This window comes from Plecotus auritus, assembly GCF_963455305.1.
Source record: "Plecotus auritus genome assembly, chromosome: 6".
Taxonomy (NCBI): domain Eukaryota; kingdom Metazoa; phylum Chordata; class Mammalia; order Chiroptera; family Vespertilionidae; genus Plecotus; species Plecotus auritus.
This window is the reverse complement of record NC_137773.1, coordinates 152,527,025-152,546,242: the sequence shown is the minus strand read 5'-3', so window position 1 is coordinate 152,546,242 and position 19,218 is coordinate 152,527,025. Positions and strand designations below refer to the sequence as shown.

The 19,218-nt window shown below is 36.9% G+C and overlaps 1 protein-coding gene across 5 annotated transcripts in view; it reads left to right on the top strand.

Annotated features, from left to right (window-relative positions):
• Nucleotides 1-19,218, top strand: part of ATP2C1 (ATPase secretory pathway Ca2+ transporting 1) — a 136,406-nt gene that overhangs the window by 72,045 nt on the left and 45,143 nt on the right. For all 5 annotated transcript variants that reach the window (XM_080674601.1, XM_080674604.1, XM_080674603.1 and 2 more), the window contains 9 exons: nt 2,326-2,481; nt 3,255-3,323; nt 4,539-4,614; nt 6,202-6,268; nt 10,081-10,205; nt 11,836-11,933; nt 12,574-12,669; nt 13,031-13,120; nt 15,354-15,458. In XM_080674601.1, the coding sequence (XP_080530727.1) occupies nt 2,326-2,481; nt 3,255-3,323; nt 4,539-4,614; nt 6,202-6,268; nt 10,081-10,205; nt 11,836-11,933; nt 12,574-12,669; nt 13,031-13,120; nt 15,354-15,458 (882 nt within the window). The remainder of the gene's footprint in view (nt 1-2,325; nt 2,482-3,254; nt 3,324-4,538; nt 4,615-6,201; nt 6,269-10,080; nt 10,206-11,835; nt 11,934-12,573; nt 12,670-13,030; nt 13,121-15,353; nt 15,459-19,218) is intronic.

Genomic DNA, 19,218 nt, shown 5'->3' with positions numbered 1-19,218 from the left:
CTGCTGCCCTAGCCGGTTTGGCTTAGTGGATAGAGCATCGGCCTGTGGACTGAAAGGTCCCGGGTTCCATTCTGGTCTAGGGCATATGCCCGGGTTGCGGGCTCGATCCCCAGTGGGGGTCATGCAGAGGGCAGCTGATCAATGGTTCTCTCTCATCATGGTTGTTTCTTTCTCTCCCTCTCCCTCCTTCTCTGAAATCAATAAAAATATATTAAAAAAAATAAAAATAAAAGAGAAAAAAAAGTCTGCTGATTGTTTTTAGTATTAGCATCATTTTTTAAAGAAACATCTAACTTTTTTTTGTAATAAATGTATCAATCACTGTAAAATTATGCAGTCTTAACACATTGTGGACGGATCATGAGAATTCTCGTGTTTTCTATTCTAAGTCTTGTGGCCAAGCACAAGAATTCTTTAGAAAGATATTAGCTTATAAGAACATGTAATAAATAACTTAAAAAATGCAATGGTTATTTAATTTTAAAGCATGCCTTTAACATTTATGTAAAACGTTTTTTGTTCTTGTTCAGTAGAAACTTATCTGGTCACTGCGTAAAGCTAGCAATAAAACTACTGGTCTGCAATGTGTTAAGATTAATTTGGAAAGAGAAGTCAAGTAAATATATTCCTTTAACACGTTAAGCGCCAAGCCTGTTTTGTCTTCCTTTCTGTTTAGCCTGAGATATCTGATTTCACCAATATGCTGGCGGCACCAGTGACTGACCAGTCCAGATGGAAAATATAGTGTCAATCATCGGTGACTGACATGGCACTTAACGTGTTAATAAAGAAAAATTCCATTGCCTTTGAACATGGCAGCTTTTTTTTATTTTTTGTTTTTTTTTTTTAATCTGTAGTTGGGTGGAAGTAATGAACCCAAATGTATTTAGCTCGTCTTTGTATACATTAATTATATAAAACTAGAGTCCTGGTGCACGAAATCCGTGCATGGGTAGAGTCCTAGGCCTGGCCGGCGATCAGGGCCGACCTGTGGGATGACCAGTGGGGTGATCAGGGGGCCCCGCTGGCACCCACCTTGGCTGGCCTGGCACCGCCTGCTCGCTGGCCCTGCCCCCTCACTGCCACCAGTTGCCTCCCTCTGTGGGGCGACTGGCAGGGCTATCGGGGGCCCCTGCTGGTACCCACCTTGGCCGGCCTGGGGCCTGCGGGATGGGGGCAACTCCTGCACTGAGCATCTGCCCCCTGGTGGTCAGTGTGCGTCATAGCGACCAGTTGTTCCGCAGGTCATTCCACCATTTGGTCGATTTGCATATTAGGCTTTTATTATATAGGATGGGAAGCTTTTTAAAGACTAAAGGACTGTTGATCTGTGTTTTAAGATAATACTTTTTATAAGCCTGTTTTAATACTAAAGTCCATCACATTCACATGGCACTAAATTTTTAGGAAATGTTAAAACAGTTTGGTCTCTTCTTAACCATGGTGTGCCTTTCTTATATATGTTTATGTGCTTATGTGTGCCTGTCTTTGTCAATTATCTATCACATTACATATGCCTATTAACATACTTGGGTCTATTGTTCTCTGGACCATACTTTCAGAATCAGAACCAGGTCACATCTGCAGTTTTTTTCACATATAAAATGGTGATGATGATTATTTTTTTTTTTCCAATGGGTAGGTGAATATGTAATTGTATTAGGAATGAAACCATCAGAATTGAACCCTGTTGCAGAGTTGGAAGATAACATGATATCTTTATTTGTATGGAATTGTTTATACACATTTTTTAATTTAAAGTTTATAATGTTTATATACATTTTTGATACATACATTTTTGCTAATGTACATTTGGGATAAATATAGGGACGTATACCAGGAAGAATTTTATGAAAACTGAGCCCAAATGATGAAATGATTTCTTTCTCAGTACCTTTTATACCTTTTTTTCATATTTCTCATTCTGTTGTGGTTGGTTTTAATCTGCCAAACACATTTTCAGAACTTTAGGGTATGGCAAAATTAGGAAATATTATTTTATCATGAGAGTTGAGTTTTCACTAAAGATTAAGTCTCAACTAAGTGTCTCCTTTTCTCTAGTTGTATTTTGAAATTTAGATTAGTCTTGTCTCAATACAGCATTCTACTTTACATATTGGATTTTGTTGACTTAACTTAATTTTTAAATGTGGTTGTACTTATTCTGGTCTTCTATTTGAGTACTGGATATAATAAAAGACTAGGATAATTAATAGAAAAGGGGATATTTGATGAAGAAGTGAGGGTTACAAACTCTTGAGATGTTAAATGTAGCACAGAGAGTCTTCATCCTTGAATGTAATGGAATACTTTATGTTCCCCAAGTCTGTGGATCTTTCCATTGATGAGTCCAGCTTGACAGGAGAGACAACGCCTTGTTCTAAGTTGACAGCTCCTCAGCTGGCTGCAACTAATGGAGATCTTGCATCAAGAAGTAACATTGCCTTCATGGGAACACTGGTCAGATGTGGCAAAGCAAAGGTAATTTATTTTTGTTTTGAAAATAGCTATTTTTTTTTCAACCATATTTTCATTTCTTTTTTTTTTTTTTTGCTAATTTTATGTGAATCTTTAAAAAATACGAGACAGAAACAACAAAATTAAACCCTAACCCTTGGCAGCTATTTGGGAGGCTAAGGAGAAGCCTCTGAGGTATAATATCTGTCCACAATTCTGCCATTATCTAGTGCATCCTTTAAAGGCATAGTCCTCAGCACTTGTTCTTTTTTTCTTCTTTTTTTTTTTTTTAAAAAATTTTAAGATAGAAATAGTGGCTCATAGATATGTTCATTACTGGTTAAATAAAATTGGGGCTTATTTGATATGGTACTGGCTATAATATTCTGACTGCATACAATTCACCTACTGATTGATTACAAATATTTTGTTTCTGGAGTCTAATATTTCACAGATGTAAAAGGCATCATTCAGTAGCATTTGAGGGGACAAATATATCCTACTTTAAATGTCTCTGTTTAGTATAAGATTCAAATTTCAGAAATATTAATTTAAAAAAACGGGCTTCAAAATTGAGTCAAAAGTAAGTTTAATGAAATTTCTTTTCAAGGTTTGTATCACAAGGTACAAATAAATACTAATGATCTCTAGTAACATTTGCTAAGGGATCCTTGGATATGTATGTCATATCTTTACTGTAGGAAAGACTTTGGAGAAATGGAATGAAGGTTTTGTTGTTATTGCTGAGAGAGGATTCCATCTGAAAGTAAATATATTTTCCTGTTTTTTCCCCTTAGGGTGTTGTCATTGGAACAGGAGAAAATTCTGAATTTGGAGAAGTTTTTAAAATGATGCAAGCAGAAGAAGTGAGTACTTAGTTTGTTAATGATGCATTCGTTTCAAATCTGACATTCTCTATTGTAAGTAAAGAAAAAAGAATATTGGTAGATTATTTTATGTACTATTGACAGTAAAAGTTTATTCAGAATATCACTTAGTTGTCTATGCTTAAAAACATAATTGAAAAGCCTGTGATTGGAACGGCTTGAATTGGCATTGTTTATATTCTAAAACATTTTTATAATTATTTGTTGTTTATAGGATAAAAAGGTTTATAGCTTATTTATAGGGCTAAGTCTTTTGGAAATGAACTTTATTATATTACCTTTTTTTTTTTTTTAGAATAGTTTACTGATTTTTAGAGAGCAAAAGGGAGAGGGAGAGAGAGGAACATCGATGTGAGAGTGCAACATTGATCGGCTGCCTCCTGCACCCCCTCCACCCTCTCCTACCTGGGATAGAGCCTGCAACCTGGGCATGTGCTCTTGACCGGAAGTAGAAATGGCAACCTCCTGGTACAGGGACGATGCCCAACCAACTGAACCACATCAGCCAGAGCTATCATATTAATTTTAAAGATTACTAAATAGTATATTTGTACCTCAGAACATGTCTTCTACCAAAATTCCCAACTTTACATAATTCCAAGTAATGGGAAAAAGATTGCAAAGTAAAATAATCTGGAAGATATTCTTGTTTAAGGATTTTGAAGATTAGTTCTTTCATTTAAAGTGCTTTCTTATATATAAAAAAGAAGTTGCCTTCTATAAATATATTCTCCCTAAGTCATGTGGATTTCTCAGGTAACCTGCCAAGACTCTAGTGTTCATGATGCAGTGTATACACCATTCCAAGAAGCTTGGCAGTGAATAGACTGCTAGAAAAGGCCATTAACAGATTAAGGAACCAACAGAGTAGAAAGACTTGGGTTCCATCATGTTTGTGGATTCAGAAAGCAGAAAGATGGGAAATGTAAGGGGCAGCTGATAGTAATGAAGTCCTGGAGAAGCTGATTGTAAGTATAGGTTTTTCCTCAAAGAGAGGCATAGAGGGGAGCATGAACCTTTTCAGATAAACATATTTCAGTTTCCTCAGTGAAGGGGGTCATATTTACCTTAAGGGAGAGTTGTATGTATTAAGCACTAGCATGGGTATGTCAAGCACTTAACAGAGTCCATGGCATTTAGTATATCTCTCTAAGTTTAGCTAATTATAGTGACTCACTTTTCCAATTTGTCAAGGCACCGAAAACCCCTCTGCAGAAGAGCATGGACCTCCTAGGAAAGCAACTTTCCTTTTACTCCTTTGGTATAATAGGTAAGAGAAGAGTGAGTATGTATATCTCATATTTTTACTTAGGTTTTTATTTGTTTTAGTATGAATGGGTAATTTACATACATGCATACATACATACATTTATTTATTCATTTACTAATTTTTACTTTATTACTACTTTCTAAAAATTACAAAACTATCCCTTAGCATTGTTCTTTTCTACAGATAAAACAGAACTCTGTTTAGTTTTGCGCAGTGGCAGTATCGTAGCCAGTGAGGTTTATTCAAGGAGTGATTATTGCTAATTGAAAAAAAAACACACCAAAAAAAACCCCAGAACTCTGTTTAATTCATATAATGAAAGAGCATTTTTGTAAACAGTATTTTTAGTCTTCACTAAAATGTGATTGTATTGAATTATGGACTACTTTTTTTATTCACTTATTTTGTCATAAACAGCTTGTCATTAAATAGATGCTCATTAAAACAAATTTATAATTTGTATAATATTCCATTGTGCATTCTTGCCATCTTTGTTGTCATTTACTTAACAGGTAAATAAAATACTTCTCATTATTTTATTTCAGAATTCAATATTAGAATAACTGAACACTTTGTCATATGTGTGTGGGTCCATTTTTATGACGTGCCAGTCTATTTCTTTGGCTCTTCTTTTGTTGTGGTTTGAGTCCCAGATTTGTAACAGCTCTTTGTATACTTAGGATATCAGTTCTTTTTTTTTTAATGCTATGAGTATTTTTCTCCAGTTTTACTTACACACACACACACACACACACACACACACACACTCACACGAATATGTACACATACATATATGGTATAATTCATTGAACATAATTTATTTTGTTAGGAGAGTATTTGGGATAGGATCTTAGAAGGTCATGATGTGGATCATTATTTTGTAGTTTTAGAAAGATGAAGATAAACTTGTTTAAATATTTATATTGATCTAGAATACAATCTCTAAGTTGCTTTATTAAAACTCTGGTTATATTGTATTTTTCCTCATAAAAACAGTAGTGCACCCTTTGCACCTTTTTTTTTTTTTTTCAAAGACAAAGGTTAAAGCAGAGAATATGAAATCTTGTTTCACTTATGTTAGTTGATTTTTTTATTTTTAAATACCCTAAAAGTAGTAATTTTTAAATACTAAAAATGAGGTAAGATATATCATTCTTTGAGCTAAGTACTTCTTTGTTTGTAATACAAGGTTAATATGTATTGTATGCATATTGAGTTACCAGAAGTAGTGTTTCTGGGCTTTTTGTTGCAAAGCTGATAATAAGTAGAAGGCCTATATGTCTTGTGTGACCTTTTTCCCCCTTCATTGTATGAAAGTACTAGAACTATTTTTTTATACTGGGAGTTCGCAGATATTATGCTTTAAGGGATGGGTACTAGCAATGGCAACTAAAGGTAAAATGTGTGTATTTGTGTGCATGTGTGCATCATAGCATTAACTTTAATCTCTCCTGCTTACTACATTTTTGTAAAATCTTGTAATCACTTCCTAGTATACTTTCCCCTTTGCTGCCCTCAGTTTCTATCCTTTCTATGCCTAAGTCATTTTATATAAAAAAGAAAAATTGCTGTTTGATTCTGTTGCAGGTATCATCATGTTGGTTGGCTGGTTACTAGGAAAAGATATCCTGGAAATGTTTACTATTAGTGTAAGGTAAGTTCTAATGGTTATAAATGGAAGTCTCTTTTGTTCTTCTCATTTCTCTGATAGGTATAGAATATGTTCCATTGTGGAGGTATTATATGAGCACATACGGTATAGTACCTCTACTTAAATAGTTCAGAATTCATATATTGAAATGAATTAAAACCAATATATATGACAGTGGAGAAAACCTATATTAGATATCTGATATTATCAACCCATTATTGCATTTTTATATGTGAATAGAGTTAAAGACCGACAAATAAAAAGTAGCAGCATGAAAGAGAAAGACCACAATATAGCAACTAAATAATTAATTTTAGTACAAAAATGAAAAAAATTCAAGAAATAGAAGAAAAATTAAAAGTAAACAGCATTTGTACTTTCAGAGATTTGTGAAGAAACTGCATTATAGATTACTATAGAAAAGTATACAGAACAAAAAAAGAAATTTTAGAAATTAAAATTATGATTGCTGAAATTAAAATTTCAATTTAAGGGCTGTAATATACAATTGAGGAGGTCCCCCCAAAAAGTAGAGTAAAAATTCCAAAACAGAAATGAGATAAAAGTGTCAAAGAGAATAATTCATTAACTACCATATCTAACTAATAGAAGTTTCAAAAGAGGTAAGAAAAAATTATATAAGAAACTATGCATTAACATTTTCTCAATCTGAGGTGAGACATGAATCTTTATAGTTTTGAAGGATTCTCCAAATGCTAAGCAAGATGAAAAAAAACTCCCAACTAAATGCAATCATTGTGAAACAAAAGAAAAAAAACAAGTTAGGTCATCTACGAAGGAAGGCTAATTAGACAGGTATCAGACTTCAAATTAGCAACTGCAGTTCCCATCACAGGGTCTTTTTAGGCTCTAGTAAACATTTCAACTCATAGGACTTGTACAGATCTCATCTGGTACCTGTGCCCAGGTAAGTGCCTGGATTGGGAATCAAACACAGCTAGGAAACTTTAGGCATCCCTCTTCTGAGAGAGTCCTTGCTGCAGTTTGTGCAGTTCAGCTTAGGTGCAAAAAATGAGATGACCTTCTGAGTTTGGGAACTACACTGGGTTAAAATGCTCCATATACCACAGGAGCCAATATCTCTGGAAACACACTTTCCATGATGCCTGCAAGAAACATGTCTAGTTAGTTATGAGTCACTAATCTCAGGAAACCCAAACTATGACTTCCTGTTAAATAATTATAATTCTCCCAGTCCATAGACAATTTATCAGTCAGGAGGTGTTGCCTAGAAACATAGTTGACATGCTACCTTTTATCAGATCACTAGGAGAACAAAGCTAGAGATTTAATGAATACAGAAGGGGGAAAGAATTTTATTAATCCTTCATCCACAGCAACATTGGATTACATTTGAAGACGATGGGGCAGTACTCTGAAAGTATGGGGAATGATTTTAAGTCTATAAATCTAGTCCTGGCTAAAGTACCAATCCAATTAATTAAAAATAGACTAGAGGCCTGGTGCACAAAAATTTGTGCACTCAGGGGGGTCCCTCAGCACGGCCTGTGCCCTCTCGCAGTCCAGGACCCCTTGGGATGTGTCCACCTGCCAGCTTAGGCCCGCTCCTCCAGGGATCGGACCTAAGCTGGCAGTCAGACATCCCTCTGGCAGCCTTGGAGCCCTCGGAGGATGTCCAACTGATGGCTTAGGCCCACTTCCCGCCTAAGCCGCAGTCGGACATCCTTAGCACTGCTGAGGAGGCGGGAGAGGCTCCTGCCACCACTGCTGTACTCGCAGCCGTCAGCTGGGCTTGTGGCTGAGTGGAGCTCCCCCTGTGGGAGCGCACTGACCACCAGGGGTCAGCTCCTGTGTTGAGCGTCTGCCCCCTGGTGGTCAGTGCGCGTCAGAGTGACAGGTCATTCCTGGTTGTTCCGTTGTTAGGGTCAATTTGCATATTACTCTTTTATTATATAGGATAGGCAGGTAATCAGAAAATTTATTCCTTATCTATCCTTGTATGAATTACAGAAAAACAAGGGTGAAAGAAAGGAAGATGATGATGTGTGTGGTGTAAAGTAAGAGTGAAACTCACCTTGGCATCTAAAGAAAATAAATGTAGAAAGTAATAGTTCGAGAATTAGAGAAAAATCAATGGATTAAGGCCTTGGCTGGGTAGCTCAGTTTGTTAGATGTCATTTGTAACAGTTGCTGAGTAGTTAGTTGCATCTAAAGGACATTGCCCTGCCCAGCTGGTGTGGCTCAGTGCTAAGAACCAGGGTGGTCACAGTTTGATTCCCAGTCAGGGCACATACCCGGGTTGTAAGGTTGATCCCCTGTGTGGGACATGCAGGAGGGAGGCAGTCAATCAGTGATTCTCTCTCATCATTGATATTTCTCTCTCTCTCTCCCTCTTCCTTTCTGAAATCAATAAAAATATATTTAAAAAATAAAGGACGTTGCCCATTTCAGATATACGTATATCTTCAAATTGAGGAATATAGTTAATATTCAAGTGAAAATTTTCACAATCCATTTTCTTCTTCTGCATATTATTTATAAAATGATTTAAATATAAAAGCACGAAAAGGTCCATTGGAACTATATTGTAAATGATGATACCAAGTTTTCCTGATATATGAGGGTTAATGAAAGCATAAGAAAAGAGGATTCTATTTGAACTTGAAATAATTCAAAAGAGAGAAGGAAGTATTATTGATAACACATATTTCTTGATTCTTCAGTGTACACTGTTTAGGCAGTGGTATTGCAAGTGTTATTCATTGGCTTTTAATTTTAGAATCAACCTGTAAACAAAGCATGAAAAGTTAATTATGGTTATAGAACTGATTGCTAATGATATTAAGTTAGATCATATAAAAAAAGTAAGTATAGAAATTGGGAAGTAGAAACATAGGAGAGAACAGTGTTAGAATGAGAAGTAGAAATGTATATATCCTTATCTGTATTGGAGTCAAGAGATAACACTTGAAATGGAATAAATACAGAGATTAGATTATTTTTATATTATAAGGGAAACAGTGAAGTGATTTTTTTGTTATGATAAAACACACATACCCTAAATTTACTGCTTAAAAATGTACAATGCAGTTAAGTATATTCATAATGTTGTGCAACCATTACCACTATCTATTGTCAGAACTTTTTTATCACCCCAAAAGAAAACTCTGTTCATTAAACAATCATCCCCATTCTTGTCTCCCTTGCCCTTGGTAACCACTAAACTGCTTTATGTGTATATGGATTTGCTAATTCTTGATATTTCATATAAATGGAAAGGTGTCCTTTTGTGTCTGGCTTCTTTCACTTAACATTATGTTTTCAAGGTTAATCCATATTGAGCATGTATCAGTACTTCATACCTTTTTATGGATGAATAATACTCCATTGTATGGATATACCACAATTTCCTATTCATCCATTGATGGACATTTGAGTTGTTTCCACCCTTTGGCTGTTGTGAATAGTGCTGCTGTGAACATTCTTGGACAAGTTTTTTCTGAACATCTGTAATCTATATTTGTAGATGAGGAAACTAAACTACAGAGCAGGAGAAATAATAGCTCAGGGTCACACAGGTAAAAATTGGTGAAGCTAGGGGTACAAATCTAAGCAATCTGATGTCAGAATTTATATTCTTTAACCACTGCTTAACCTGACAACTAGTAGGTGTCCAGTAAATGTTCACTTTTCCTTTCTTGTGAGGCCATTTTTGGGTATTGACTATTAATTTTGCATTTTTTTAGCCACTCTTTTAAGTAACAGACGTTTGAAATTATTGCTGTGGTTACTATTTAACTTAAACTTTAATACTATATATACATTGGTTACAGTTTGGCTGTAGCAGCAATTCCTGAAGGTCTTCCCATTGTGGTCACAGTGACTCTAGCCCTTGGTGTTATGAGAATGGTGAAGAAAAGGGCCATTGTGAAAAAACTGCCTATAGTTGAAACTCTGAGTAAGTCTGTGGAAAGAGCCTACTTATACAATGATATGTTAGTTTACACTAACAGTGAATTATCTTTGGGTTTTATAATTTTTTTCTTAGAGGTTTGCATTGTGGTGTTTGGCTTGTGGCAATGTGAGTATAGTTTTAGTAAACAAAAAGTAATTAAAAATGCATATCCTTCAGGACAGGTAACTGTTAGAGAAGTTTTTCTGCATCATGGGATGTTCTAATTCTTAAATCATGCTTTAAAAAAATCTATATAACAAATGAAACCTTGGAGTAAAATTAATAGAATTTTTTGGCAGCTCAAGAAACCTAACTGATATTTATAGATCCTAAAAGGTCATACTTAAGTAGAATTCACTGCTAAGAACAGTAAATATACAAGTTCCATTGCTATGATACAACTTTATATGTGATATGAAAACTGTGATAACTTTATATATGCTGTGAAACTTTTTTTTTTTTTAATTTGGGAATCCAAGATTGTTGAATTTAAATTCTAGTTTGCATTTTATTATTGAAAAGGTAAAATACCTTCAAATACTGATTTAAAAAATTATATGGGTTTATATTTAGGCACCCTTAAACTTTCTAGAAAATCTATAATAATAAAAGTATAATATGCTAATTAGACAGGACGACCTTCTGGACGAAGCTGGGACTGCAAGGGAAGCCCGGGTCCCGGGTGCCTGTTGGCAGCCGGAGGGAAGCCTGGGTCCTGGGTGCCTGCCGGTGGTTGGAGGGAAGCTCGGTCCCGGGTGCCAGAGGGAAGCCGGTGCTGGCAGCCGGGGGAAGGAAGGTGTACTCTTGCACGAATTTTGTGCATTGGGCCTCAAGTGTATTATATAAAACTAGAGGCGCAGAGCATGAAATTTGTGTACTGGGGGTGGGGGGCCCCTCAGCCCGGCCTACACTCTCTCGCAGTCTGGGACTCCTCGGGGGATGTCCGATTTAGGCAGTCGGACATCCCCCAAGGCCAGGCTCACGGCTGGCGAGCACAGCGACTGTGGCGGGAGACTCTCCCACCTCCACAGCAGCACTAAGGAGCAGCGAACCAAGCATTGAGCAGCAGTGAGCAGGCGGGCAGTAAGGAGCGAGGGGTCCTGGTCTACTAGAGGGATGTCCTCCTGCCGGCTTACATTCCTTACTGCTCGATTTGCTGCTTCTTAGCGCTGCCAAGGAGGCGGGAGAGGCTCCTGCCACCTCTGCTGCGCTCGCCAGCTGTGAGCCCAGCTTCTGGCTGAGCTGCACTCCCCCTGTGAGGGAGCACTGACCACCAGGGGGCAGCTCCTGCGTTGAGCGACCAACCGGTCATTCTGGTCGTTCCACCGTAACGATTGCTTAGGCTTTTATTACATAGGTTATTATATAAAGCTAATATCGAATAGCATTGATGAAATTCAACTGTAAGTAAATAAGAAAAATTCAACATTTATCAGTATCTAATTTTTAATTTTAATTTCAGAAACTACCTTACAATGAAGCAAACATGATGAGAGAGTCTAAAATTATCAATGAGCTTGATTTGTACAAAATTCAGAGAAGCAGGGCAGGCTCCCACAATCTTTGATTTGTTGTCAATGTGAACTTGTATTTCTCCTTGACTTTTGGTGACTTGTAATGGTTTATTCTTTAGGCTGCTGTAATGTCATTTGCTCAGATAAAACTGGAACACTGACGAAGAATGAAATGACTGTTACTCACATATTTACTTCAGATGGTCTGCATGCTGAGGTACTCTATAGATTCTTTTAACAACAGTATTACTTTGTTAAGAAATTTGGTGTTTAACATTAACTGTTCCAGAGTCTTACCTTCAAAATGGCTGTACTTTAGTCAGCAGCAGAACTTTCTTTCTGGCTGAGTGGCACTCCCCCTGTGAGAGCGCACTGACCACCAGGGGGTAGATCCTGTGTTGAGTGTCTGTCCCCTGGTGGTCAGTGCGCATCATAGCGACCAGTCATCCTGCCGTTTAGTCGATTTACATATTAGCCTTTTATTACATAGGATGTTTTATAAATTTAAGCTCACTTATGTATAGAGATTTTCATGTTTTATAGTATACTATACATAGAAATAATAAGATTATATTATGTTAATGATTATATTGTTTCTTCTTATGATATACTATATATTATTGTAATTATTGTAATTATTAGTATTAACTAAAGGTTCATCATTGTGGCAAAAATGAGAGTTTATAGTCCTTTAACTATTAAATGTTCTTTTAGACTAATTTACATGCTTTTTTATGTATACATGCTGTGTCATGATTTATAAAATGAAATGAATATAACTCACCATAGATTTTGTTTTTCATAGGTATTGTCACTGTCTACTGATTATATTATTGACCCTACTATATGTTCCCTAGGTTACTGGAGTTGGCTACAATTCATTTGGAGAAGTGATTGTCGATGGTGATGTTGTTCATGGATTCTGTAACCCAGCTGTTAGCAGAATTGTTGAGGTAAACATTTATTCCCTGAGAAGGTGACTTTCTTTTTTGTTGTTGTTGTTAATCCTCAACGTAGGATATTCTTTCAGTTAATTTTTAGAGAAAGTGAAAAGGGTAGGGGGACAGAGGGAGAGAAACATTGATGTGAGAGAGACACACAGATTGGTTGCCACCCACATGCACCCCAACGAAGGGCGTGGGATCAAACCTGCAACCCAGGTATGTGCCCTTGATCAGGAAACCAACCCATGACCCTCTGGTGGGTGGGCTGACACTCTACCACTGAGCAACACTGGTCAGGGCAGAAGATGATTTTCTTTATAATGACTTAGGACACAGTGATGGGTTCATAGTTTATGTTTATTTCTCTTAGGCGGGCTGTGTGTGCAATGATGCTGTAATTAGAAATGACACTCTAATGGGGAAGCCAACAGAAGGAGCCTTAATTGCTCTGGCGATGAAGGTCTGTATCTAATCTCTCTTCTTTGACATATAAAATACCACCCTTACGAGAGAATGTGAGGCCATCAATTTCAGTATTACTGGTTTTAGGTACATTGTTTTTACTGCCTTTTGGGAACCAGTTTTAGTCTTCCTGGAAATACAAAACATAGAGCTTTCTCAGTATAATTTTATCCCTTATATGCAAGAAACAGTGATGGATTTCTTTTAATGAAGAAATGTTTCTGTTGTCTGTTTAGAGTGTTTGTGTGAAAAACTCTTATGTGTGTTATTGCTGATAAATACTGACTTTCAAATGAGTTAAGGACAACACTCTAGTATTTCCATGTAAAAATACTAAGGATATCATGAGAAATCAGCTTTTTTCAGTTGACCCTTTCCCTTCATTATTTTTTTTAAATATATTTCTTTTGATTTTTTTTTTTTTTTTTTTTAGAGAGAGGAAGGCCAAAGGATAGAAAGATAGAAACATCAATGAGAGAGAAACAACATCGAACAGCTGCCTCCTGCACGCCTCCTATTGGGGATCAAGCCCACAACCCAGACATGTGCCCTCATTGGGAATCGAACCAGTGACCTCTTGGTTCCTGGGTTGACACTCAACCACTGAGCCATACAGGCTGGGCCCCTTCATTATTTATTTCTTAAAATGAGTTCAGAATTAGAATTTGTGTTAGGGAGATGAGGTGCTGTTTCAGTGACCCTTTTATCTATTTTAGTTGACCTCTTCTCCTAAGCCCTACATTTGATTAAATGAGAAATCTAAAAGTCTGATATGTCACTCCCAAACAAAAATAAAATCTCTACTTTTAAGAGAAGTTAGAAAACTTTGAGACTTTGTGAAATAGAATATGCCTCTAAATGAAGTTACTTCGTTTGAGATCCAATATTGAAATGTTGGCTATTGTAATAATTTTAGAAAATAAAATAGATATTTTTAGAATATATGTTTCCTTAACAGGTAATATTTCGTTATCATTTGTTCTCCTTGTAAATAAAAATAACATAGTATATAGCTTTATATAATAAAAGCCTAATATGCAAATTGTTCCCTCCACTAGGGGAGTTTGGGAGTTTGACCAGGGGGCGGGGCTGGCAGTGGCAGCAGGCAGCCAGGGGAAGGGAAGTGCCCCAGCCAGCAGCCAGCAGCCTCTAGGGACCCTACCCATGCACGAATTTCGTGCACTGGGCCTCTAGTAGCTTTATAAAAGACATTCAAAAGTTGAATCTGTTAATAAGATTTACTATGTTATACTTAACTTTATCTCTTTGAGAGATAAAGAATATGAAACTAGTTCCTTATGGGTGGGGGATTCACATTGTAGGTAGGACATTAATACTGATGTGCTTGGAACAAATAAAAGGCAGACCAAGATAGTAGACAGTTAAGTCCTAAACTTAAGAACAGTGCCAATTCAGACTAGGGACCTGGGCTTTGAAGGATAGGAAGGGTTCAGATAGTAGGTAAGCTAGAAAAAGCAGAAATAAAAGCATAGAGTAATAAGTAAGCATAGAATGGATTTTTGGCTTGTGAATTGGTTAACCTGGATGAAATGGAAGGAGTTTGAGTAACTCAGGGGATTGTTAAATAGACTGTGTGGTCAGTTTCTGGAGGACTTTTGAAAGCCAGGAAGTAGTGTCTCAACATGTTTCAGTAGACAACAAAAAGTCAGTGGAAGTAATGAACTAGGCTTTTTGAGTAGTTTAAAAAATATTTTTGAATATTTTGAGGAAAATGCAAATGGGTATTGGAGGGCAAAAAAGCTACATGACATTGGTAGTAGTCAGAATATCAAGTGGTAGGTGAGGGGTATAAGGGAGTAGAATGGGAGCAACAGGTAAGATAAGAGTTGAATCCCTAAGGAGTGAAGAATTGAATCTGAAATTTCTATTCATTATAAAAGTAAATGCTCAGTATTGGTTGAGTACCTTTTGTTGTCTCCTGATTCTATCCAGAATTGAGTCAGTAGAGGTTTTAATATAGTCAGTGTTGAAGACTTAGTCTGTGTAAAGTCCAGGTATCTAAACACCCAGGCTTTCATGTTGAAAATGTATGCTGCTATCCAGAGAAATATGGTATATATAGATGGAGTACTGCTATTCTGTCACCATTATTTGAAAAATAATCCATGTATCTCTAGCTAGCCTAACTACAAGTTATGACCCTTGTTCATGTTAAAGGAAAAAAATAGTCACATGCTGGTGAGAATTAACTTTCTTTTTGTGCTGTATAGATGGGTCTTGATGGAGTTCAACAGGATTATATCAGAAAAGCTGAATATCCTTTTAGCTCTGAGCAAAAGTGGATGGCTGTTAAGTGTGTACACAGAACACAGCAGGTATCTTTCCATTTTCCATTTAAAGAATACCTATTATATTTTGTTAACATAGATGATTATTTTTATTTGTTGTCCAACTTTAGATTTAAATAGTCATTGAGCATAACAAAGACCTGTTGTTTTAAAGTGTGTATAATTCGTAGTATATTCATCCCTTGCTATTTTCGTGTTCTCTTTGACTTTGTGCCTAGATATATCCAATTTTGCTGTGTGAGCAAATAACTTAAATGAATTGGAACCTGTTGTCAGTTTCCTAGAGTTTGTGACATTAGATTTTTTCAACGTATATTTTGTCCTGATGACAGACTACTATAGATCTGCTGTTCTTTCACTGAAGGAATGGCTTTTCTTCAGAACAAACAAAACCACATTATTTTGTGAATCAAATGTGTATAATTCGTGATAATTGGTCCAGCTTACAAACTGGCAAAATTACATGCACTGATATTTCAAGCTACTACCTTGTGCCTGCTTGCCTTAGAAACTTTTACATAGTTGGTGTAATAAGAGTTCTTAGTTTTCTACAATGTACAGTTTTATCACTCATTGTTGGTATTTACCAGCTTGATGCTTAAATTTACTTTGCCCATATATGTATATATGTGTGTGTATGTGTGTGTATGTGTGTGTGTGTGTGTGTGTGTGTGTGTGTGTATATATATATATATATATATATATATATATATATATAATTTTTACATTTACTTTATTAGGAATTAATTGGTTATGTGTTTTCACCTGTGAACAAACATTTTGACACCAGTTACACCTCTGTAAACAGGAAAGAGTGAGAGCATTTCTTCTCACCCAAAATAAGTAGGAAGCATGCTGGTTTTAAAAGAAAGGCCAAGTTGGCCAACCTTGAACTTATTAAATCTGCCAGGATTTCTGTTCATGAGGGAACAGAAAGATTTCTGTCTAATCTTTAAAGGTACTTTTATAAACTCTGGGGAAGCTACATATTTGGAAAGAAAACTAAAAATAAAATGCCTGATATTTTAAACCTTGTAACATAAAGCTTTTAAAAATTGCCTAAGATAGTTTTCAGCTGATGTTCATTGACCATCTAGTTATAGAGCAAGAACATCCTATATAATAAAAGGCTAATATGCAAATTGTCCCTTCTACCAGGAGTTCGACCAGGGAGCGGGTCCAGCTGGGCAACCGCCTGCAGCCCCTCCCTCTGACCGCCCCCCCACCCTGATTGGTGGCGGGGCTGGCCTGGCAACTGCCCGCGGTCTCCCACCCCCTCCTTTGCTCCCCCACCACCCCCAGCCAGCTCGCCCCAATCAGGGCCAATTGGGGCTAGCCAGCTGGACCCCACCCTTGTATGAATTCGTTTGCACTGGGCCTCTAGAGTGTGTGTATGTGAGTGTGTGTGTGTGTATGTGTGTGTGTGTGTGTGTGTGTGTGTGTGTGTATATATATATATATATATATATATATATATATATATATAGGCCTCTAGTGTGTGTGTGTGTGTGTGTGTAGAGAGAGAGAGAGAGTGTTTATTTGGAAGGTCTCCTTTTTTTTACATTTTGTATACTATCATACAGTACTTCAAGATAATGTAGCTCATATAAAGTTGAATGATTTGACTTCAGCAGGTATTACATCCAAGTTATACATTGAAAGTTGTACATGACAACTTGTACTTAAAAATGTAGGATGGTCAAGGATTGCTAGATATTTGGGAAAAATCATCAGTATGAAAGACACAGACCAAACCAGCAGAGAAAGAGATCTCAGAGAAACAAAGATAATTCCAGATGCTGAAGTAAATTTCCAAAGAACATAAAAAAAATGACAACAAAATGCTTTAAATAGAAAGTTTTTCAAATAAAGTTAAAGAATCTATCAGAAAGTAGAACAAACCATTAAAGAGGTGGACCATATAAAAGATAAGGTATAAAAATCAGAAAATAAATATAGGAGATCCAACATCCACCTGATAGTGGTAACAGGAAGAAAGAACAGAAAATGGGAAGATTTTATCAAATTTTCCAGAGGAAGGACTTCAGCTTTTAAAATAAAATTGCCCATCAGTTGGGGAAGAGATTGTATATCGAGATCCAGGAAAAAGTCCTGTTACTGAAAATCTTCCTTCGTAGGTAGAGGGCTGGGAAAGACCTAAGAAATAGGCTGGCCACTGCAGTCTGATAATTAATAGAGTTTTTTCAAGGGCAACTTACATAGGAGGTGGGTTTTGGGCAGCTAGAAGACAACATGTTTGGCAGGTGCCAAATAATTATATAGGGTAAAGGAGGGGATAGCCATGGGTACTAGTATATGAATACTACCAGGTACGGGAAATTACTTTACATGCTTGACAAGGCCAGGACAACTGCCTGTTATAGGAACCAGCACATAGTGGGAGGCAAAGGAGGTTTACTGATTTATGTCAGAATGAACATCAGTATGATCAGTCAGTCTCTAGGTGGAGTTTGCCGAAAACAATCTTCCCCAGGTTCAGCTCTTGAGTCAGGCGGCAGTCACATCTTGGAACAGTCTCTTCTCCTCAGGAGTAAACACAAGGCCCATAATCAAGAAACTTGAGGGAGAATTTTAAAAGCTTCAGGTAGTTTTGGGGTGGGAGGCCAGGGAGGGGGAGATCATATAAAAAGGTTTAGGAATTAAAATAGCTTCTTTGGACTTCAAATTCACACTGGATAGTGGAAGCTGGAAGATAACAAAGGAAAGCCTTCAAATTGAGAGGAAATTTATTCCGAGATGAACTTAAAAATGTGGGGATGGAATAAAAATGTTTTCAGACATTCCAAATCTCAAAATGGATATCCCACACATCTTAGAAAGATACTGGTGGATATATTATTCCAAGATAAGATGATAAACTAAAGAAAAGAAAGATATAGCACAATGAGTTCTAACCAGGACGGGTGAAAAGAATCCCCAGGATAGAGGTGAAGGGAAGTTCCTGGATGCATCCAGTCGTGCAGCAGGCCTAGAAATCAACCAACTCACATTAGAAAAGGAAAGGAGAACAAGACTCAAAGAGGAAGATCTTTCTTCAGTAATAATATGGGAGTAATAATTTACCTGCTCATTTGATCATGTGAAAAATATCATTTAGCAGGGCTTTATATTACATGGAAGAGTTCCGGAATAATTATTAATAGGTGTAAAGACAACTAAGCAAATAAAAAAAAAGAGGCAGTTATTAACTGTCTAAAAGATAAAACTTAAACAGGAAAATAAATGTTTTATTTATATAGGCCATGGAAACAACATCATGCCTTCCTGCTGCCCCCCTACACTCTAATACCTGATCACCAGTTAATCAGGTAATTAGTAGCTCTGTCTTAATGTGAGCACACTGTAATAACGTGCAGAGAAAGAACACATTATGCTCTGGTTTCTAAATTTCCATTTGGAAGTGACACAGGTACTTTCATATTTATTGATCAAAGCATGTCATACCTGACTTCAAAGTGGGAGAGAGGGTCAGGGGAATACATTCCTACCAAGTGCCTGCACGGAAAGCTTGCTGTATGTGAACTGTTCTAGTGACTACCACTTCGCTCAACAGTGGGGAGCCATAAAATAAATAGAATACTGACAAAATTTGCTTTAATTATATTATAACTAGAGGCCCGTTGCATGAAATTCGTGCAGGGGAGGGGATGGTCCCTCAGCCCGGCCTGTACCCTCTCCATTCCGGGACATGCCTCTCACAGTCTGGGACCGCTGGCTCCTAACCGCTCACCTGCCTGATCACCTTTAACTGCCCTCCCCTGTGAGC